Genomic DNA, 7,954 nt, shown 5'->3' on the forward strand with positions numbered 1-7,954 from the left:
TATATCAACTCTTATCTTATTTTTCCCTTGACAATCTTTTTCACCCATCAAAGTATTGCAGAATTTTTTTAGCAAAATAGTTTATGGCTAGTCTTATGGGAGACCGGCTCGTCATGACACTCATATAATTAATTTATAATCAATTGTTTTAAAATTTTGTTATATCACTTTAACAAATTAATTATTTATAGTTCAGATTAATAGAGATTATCTATTTCACTATAAGACGTCTTATTGAAAAATTTATAAATAATTTATTAATTATTATCATTATTATTTTAGCAAAATAGTTAAATCACTAGTCACAAGTAATTTCTTGTCTCTCCTTTTTTACTCAATAAAAAATGACCTTTATTTCCACCCCTTTTGTTCCTTTTATATAAGTAGTCCCACATAGTTTTGTTTTTTAACCTACCTTCACCACCATCATCATCTTCTTTCTCCCCATTCTTTTCTCTCTCACTCAATTTGGTGATATTATGTTCCCTCCCTCCTACTTTCCCTACCTTTTCTAACCTTCCTTTATCTTTCTCTCTCTAACTTTTAATTTCTCTATTGCCTAATTATCTTAATCTTTTCATCATGTCTCATAATCCCTACTTTAATCATCATCATGATCACTATTCACCTACATTTTTCAATTCCTCTAATTACCCCAATATTAATAACTTTTCTCCATTTTCAAACAATAATATCAATTTCTTCATCTCTAATACTATCTCTAATCACCCCCATCAAGATTATAATAATAATAATATTTCCTCTAAATCATTACAATTACAATCACCCCCTTCTCCCCCTCTTAGAGAAGCCCTTCCTCTCTTGAGCTCAAGCCCTGTTAAAAACAATAATAATTATAATTATCATATTAATCTTAATGAAGATTATAATGATAACCATAATATTATTGGAGAGTTAGAGGAGTTTTCCTCTACAAGTGCTCCCATGGAAGTTGACAAGATTATTATGAGGGATACAACTAATCATGGTGATGATGATCATGATGGTGATGATGATGAAGATGACGATGATGGGGGAGTGACTATTGATCTTAATTTAGGGCTTCCATATTGTAGTACAGCTGATCTGATCTCAGCTTCTCATTCCTCTTCTTCAACCACATCAGATCATCATCATCATCTAATAAATGGTCATCACAATAGCAGCAGTATCAATAACAACAATAGTATGATGATGATGATGATGGTGAATGATCATGATAGTAGATCAGATGAAGTTACAGTAGCTTCAACTTATTATGATAATAATCCTAACAATAATTATAATAATAATAATAATAATAACTCTTGCTCATCAGTTGGTGGTTATTGGAACTCAATAGGTACAGTTAACAAAGGGCAATACTGGATTCCTACTCCTGCTCAGATTTTGATTGGTCCTACTCAATTCTCTTGCCCTCTTTGCTTCAGGACTTTTAATAGATACAACAACATGCAGGTAAATTAACTCAATCTCTATATCTATTTGAATATATAATATATCCTAAGGGTTCTTTTAATTGAGTTGGTTCCTTAAAACTATTTTGAGCACGCACTTTCAAAAGTATGCTTTGTCTAATAGAATTTATAACATATGTATTTCTCTAGATTATAGTATAACTTAAGTTGATGGTTGGTAGCGTATTAACATATGATTATTGCGTATATCTAACTCTTCTAATACGTGTTGAGAGTGTGATATATGGTGGTGATTGTGGATGTTATTTAGCTTTTTTTTATTTCTAAAAAAAGGAAGAGGGGAGAAAATAATAAATCCTAATTTCATACCCTACTAGGCTTTTGCTCTTTTGATGTTAGAATTCTTTTTTGTGGCTTAATTTCAACTACACTTTAAATTTTAAGAAAAAATATCAGAAAAAATCAAATGCATAACCAATGTTTGTTATAGCTTTCTAAAGTCTCACTTATTAGGAATTCCTCTTTTCTCTTTATTTGTTTCTTTTAGTTAACACTTTTGATTGCAATTTGACTTATGCAATCCACAATAATCTTGAAGTTGTTATGTTGATTATGTGTCTTTATATCATTTTAATATGCTAGAATTATATATTTCCTGCATTTTTAATACTTGCTAGTTATTGCTACTTAACGAATATATATGTTATAATTAATGTATAAAAAAAATATAGTCAATAAAAATTTTATTTGAATTGTTTGATTGCATACTTTCAAAATATTACTTTTTATAATTTTTGGTGATGTATAATTTAAAATATATTGTGGAAATATCATATATATATATATATATATATATATATATATATATATATATATATATATATATATAGGGTTTTATTGCAAATGTTGAAAATTCAATTATATTCCTAGCTAGTAGCTACTCATCAATTAGGGTTTTCTTATTCGATCTATTTTCTTTTTGCTTAAAATAAAAAAAATTGGTAGCTAGATTGATTTATGTGGTTATATTGGGATTAGAAAACAATGATCTCATACTAGTGTGCAAAACGTAGCTTCTGTAGAGAGCCTAGTCCAACTGAGACCAAGATCTGTGCCCTCTTGGCTCTTTCTTTCTCTTTTCTCTCTTTTATGTTGATTGAATGAGACAAGGCGGGCAATAAACACTTCCAATTTTTGGCTCTTTTATTCTTTTTCTTTTTTCTTCTGTTGAGTCCTTGAAGTTTGTGTTGAATCTCATAGTCATCCACATGTGTGCAATAACTAAACTATTTAATTTAATTTAACTAATTAATTACATTCTCTGTTTCATTATATTTGTTATATTTAATATTTACGCAATTCAATGCGTTATTTTAATTATTTATATATTCGATTATGTATAATTAAAAATTATAAAAAGTTCATATAATAAAAATATGTGATTAGATGATTCAAATGGAATAGTTTCATAATATATCACTATAGGAACTTAATTCAATCAACCATTAATTATATATGTTATTTCTTATTAGTACATATTTGTTGTGGAAGAAAATACATGTTTGTAATGAGTTGTTCAAGTGAACTAGCTAGGCTCCTCGTTGGAAAATATAATCTTTGCATATGTTTAGTTCTTCTCCATGTTAGATATGTTCTAACGTTAATTTGTTTTGGATTATATAATTATTCCCCACCATATATATCTAGGATTAAAATTTTAACATTATTATTGTTTAATTTGCTTTTGCATTCTTTTCTTGATCATAATCACATAATTAATCTAGAAGTTAATAAAAAATTACACGGCTTCATTTAATTTAATATTTTTATACATATTTTTAATTTCTTATTTATACTACATATAAGACCTTTTTCCCCAAATTTTGCACTAGCTAGCAAATTTGATTATTATTTTGCGTACTATTAAGAACTTGTATTGAAACAGGAAACCTACAATTGCTTTGAATTATTTGAGAGAAAAAGACAACAAATTATGGTCCTTCAATACAATTTATGAGAAAAATACAACATTACACGTTTATGTATAGGCAATGGTCCTTACTAACTTGGGTAACATAAATTATTATGGTCGTTAATAAGTATTTTTCAGTACTTCTCCCTTCTTCAACTGGGCAAGAGTACTTGAGTTTTCTCCAACATTTATTCTTTGTACTTTATTCTTTTTTTCTTTTTATTTTCTCCTAATACTACATATTGTATGTTTGTGAAAATTAATTATCATATTGACTCTAACCCTAATAAAAATCATGACACATTCATGCCAATAATTATAATACTCTTTTCATTTCAGGTTATTAAACGTAAGAAATTTTATCAATCGTCAAAGAAGATTACACTGTTTAATAAAGAACACTTAACTTTGTTATATCTTTGTTTCTTTATTATAAATGTAAAATTTTTGTAGATATGTGTTCTAATTATTTAATATTTAGAAATTGATGATGTGAAGCAAACAGGGAGAAGAGAGATAAGAAGAAAATTAATTCTAAAATAAAAATATTGGTCGTCATAAATATGGTGAAACCGTAAAATAAAATAATCAAAAAGACGGAAAAAAATAGTTAAAAGGATAAATGAAATTAATAAATTAATCATGCATGGGGTAAATATTACATGAGCTATATTTTCATTAGAAATAAAGTGGTACCACACAAGCACAATGTTATCAGATTTTGGAACATCCATTAGCTTCAATTAATGTCTATGTATTGTGACCAGGTATCTACTATCCATCTAATAGGGCTCCTTGCATTGGTGATTCAAATTATATATGCACATTACATTTAATGCAATCATAATTTTTTTAAGTCCTCATCTTAAACATTGCATTCAAATTTCAAACAACAGTCATTTTCCATTAGCTTTACTATGTCTATCTATATATGTTCATTATATGTACATATTAATTTATTGCCGAGTAAAAATTCTAAATCAATCCATAAGACGTGAAAGCGTTAATACCAATATATCGAATTTGAGAAGTGTAGCGCGTTCTTGAGTGCTGATGCTTTAAGATGATTGATTGATTGCCAATAACCTGCCATTATTGTTTACTCTTGAAAGTAGGAACTAATATATATTGATACAGAAGAGTCAAAACAAAAAAATATACAATCTTTTTTAAGACCGTCAATTTAATACTTTGTAAATGCCCAAAATCACCCAGTTGAATCACTTAAAGATGGAAATCAACTATATTACATGCCTAACAAATTAATTTATCACATTATTATTAATCAAAATTTACCATAATTTACAATTATCTTTTCAGATGCATATGTGGGGACATGGATCACAATACAGGAAAGGCCCAGAATCCCTAAGAGGGACCCAACCAACAGCCATGCTAAGGCTTCCATGCTATTGTTGCGCACCGGGTTGTCGGAACAATATCGATCACCCACGGGCAAAACCCTTGAAGGATTTTCGGACCCTCCAAACACATTACAAAAGAAAGCATGGAATAAAGCCATTTGCATGTAGGAAATGTGGTAAACCATTTGCTGTAAGAGGGGATTGGAGGACCCATGAGAAGAATTGTGGTAAGTTATGGTATTGTACTTGCGGGTCGGATTTTAAGCACAAAAGATCTTTAAAAGATCATATTAAGTCATTTGGACATGGCCATGCTGCCTATGGAATCGACTCTTTTGATGAAGAAGATGAACCCAATTCGGAAATTGAACAAGATAATGAATCAAATCAATGAAGTTTAGAGGATCGGATGATGATCTTGAAGAAGAAATTGAATGATCAATTAAAATGGTGAATTGTCTAATTAGGGTTTTTTTTAATTGTATTATATATATATATATATATATATATATATATATATATATATATATATATATATATATATATATATATATATATATGTATATGTATGTATGTATGGTTTAATTTTGTTTTAGACGGGACTAGCTAATTAGACTTAGTTTAAACTTTGAAAAAATAACGTATGGAAAAGGGGTTTAGTTTATTAAAAATGGGGCTAGCTTAGCTAGAATTATCTTTTGAATATTAATTAGATCTCCCTAGATTATATATCTTTATTTTTGGTTAACTAGGTTTATTTTTTTCTTCTATTTCTCTTCTTTTATTAGTGCTAAATCTATATATAGTGCTTGCTCTCAAAAAACAATCTTTTATAAAATAAATTACTTAAAAATAAATAAATAAATAAATATTTTTTATTTTCATAGCTATAAAAGTCATTTTCCAAAGTTACCTAGATGATTGCAAAATTGCTATGGTTTAGTCTTAATAACCACTAGAGATTTCATCTTTGAGGTATGTACTATGTAGCAACCTAGAAGGATAAAAGACAAATTCATAATGTATAATAATGTGGGAATCAACTAGTTCTTCTTTCATTCAAAAATAATAATGACATTGTCTCTTCCTAAAAACTAATTTAGATACTTCTACAATGTATTTTTCAAAAAAAAAAAAAAAAAAACTCTATAGTTTTTATACCTCGATTCTAATTATTTTTTAACAATAAATTCTTAAAAGGATATAATTAATACGTCTCATTTCAAAAAAAAAAATAAAAATATTTTGGACATACTAAAATATAGTACTCTTAAAATATACTTCTTTGATATTACTTCCTAGCCATCCTTTGAGTATACAATTTTTTGGTCAATAATATGATTTTAATTTCATAAAGAGTAATTATTTCAAACTAAGCAATAGATGATTTATTAACAATTTTATCTCGTCACTACTCCTTCTATTCCTTTAATTTTTTTTATAAAACATTTATAATACTCCACTTCAATTTGCATTTGACACTAACTATTTCATTTTAAATGAGGGTGGTCGAGATTAAAACTAAAGCGTGAATTTTTTTCATGCTGACTTCTAATACCATATCAAAAAATCAGCAAAACCAAAAGTTTAAATTGGTGAACATGACATTAGAATATTTTATATTCTCCAACAATTTAACTATTTATACATCCAATTCATGTCTTTTAATTGAGGTTCTAATTAATTATCATATATCTGCCTACGTGGGAATATAGATAATTGATATAGTATTAGTATATATACTTAGAACTACTAATCATATTTGGACAAGTAGTACGTAAACTAATGAAGAAGAATCAACTTTTTTGTTTCTCAAACAAAAAAATATATAATATAAATTAGGAATAAATACAAAAAAGAATTACTATTTTTTTTTATATTACTTTCATGTGCTTTTTATAGTTTTCTTTTGACTAAATAATTAAATGGGTCCTAATATCTGTATATAAGTATATGATTTAATTTTTCTACCTGTAACCTTTGTTTCAAATAAAGCCATCATGAACGTAACATTTAGAGCAATGCGATTTAAAATCTTTTATGCTTTAATAATTTGTATTTTAATCTTCTTTTGAAGAAAAAATGGGCCCCAATCTGATCAATTAAGTATGCTCACTAATTAGACTGAGTATGTTTCATTAGATACATGTGAACCAATAATGTAAGATACATGTAGTTTTAAATCATTAATCTTATTATTTAAAATAATATAACATAAAGTTATAATTCATAATCAAAATTGTAACAAGAAAATCCATTCCCTCTCCCTTCTTGCCTGCAGAGATTTATTCTTACCTAAAAATATATAGAAAAAATCATAAAGATTTATAATTTAAGAAATTTTACTAATACCTACAAAAATAAAAACATTAACATATAGAGTAATAAGTTAAGCATTAGATAAAATAAGCTTTGTTAATATTAAATTAGAAGAACAAATCCTATATCAATCTTCTTTAAACCACTATAAAAAAATTTATTGTTGATTACCAAACTTAATACACTTAATCAATCAAGGTCTAAAATTACAAAAACATGGAAACATATAATAAATCACCATCTAAGTGAATGACAAGATGAGGGACACCCTTAACCAGATATAGAGAGGGCCCTGCTCCCAATTTAGAATTGCATGTAGAGGAATGCACATCATGCATGGAATCATAATCTTAATAATTTAATATTATTTAATAACCTAAGCACAAACCTAAGCTACTAGAGAGATTTTCTTAATTCTGTATTGTGACTCCAATGTTGTTTCATGTTACAATATAATATATTGTGGGTCTCAACTATCAACTTAAATTTTGGTTGAGTTGGTTTTTTGACATGATATCAAAAACCAGCGTAATAAAAGGTCACAAGTTCAAATCTCAACCCTCTTATTAATTTAGAATATTCAGAGTATGTATGCATCCACACTTCTAATCCAATGGGCTCTTGTGTGAGAAAGCATGTTAGAATATATAACATATACAGAAGTCAAAACCATCCGCTTAAATTTTTGATTAAGTTAGTTCCTTGACTTTTCATCTATCGATGAAATCATATAGGACCTACGAAAGATTATGTCTAGCCCACACGACATGAATCTTAAGAAATATCTCAATAAACTCATTTAATATTATTTATTTTACAAGAATAAATAATGCAAGTGGTGCTAATTGAGAAGGGTGTATCCCTCCTATTCACCACAAGTG

At 27.4% G+C, this 7,954-nt stretch overlaps 1 protein-coding gene across 1 annotated transcript; it reads left to right on the forward strand.

The window, feature by feature from the left end:
• The first annotated feature begins 431 nt into the window (after nt 1-431).
• Nucleotides 432-5,215, forward strand: LOC130796781 (zinc finger protein WIP2-like). Its single transcript, XM_057659176.1, has 2 exons — nt 432-1,458; nt 4,711-5,215. The coding sequence occupies exons 1-2, from the start codon at nt 583-585 to the stop codon at nt 5,146-5,148; spliced, it is 1,314 nt and encodes a 437-aa protein (XP_057515159.1). The 5' UTR covers nt 432-582; the 3' UTR covers nt 5,149-5,215.
• Nucleotides 5,216-7,954: the final 2,739 nt, after the last annotated feature.

This window comes from Amaranthus tricolor, chromosome 12 (assembly GCF_026212465.1).
Source record: "Amaranthus tricolor cultivar Red isolate AtriRed21 chromosome 12, ASM2621246v1, whole genome shotgun sequence".
Taxonomy (NCBI): domain Eukaryota; kingdom Viridiplantae; phylum Streptophyta; class Magnoliopsida; order Caryophyllales; family Amaranthaceae; genus Amaranthus; species Amaranthus tricolor.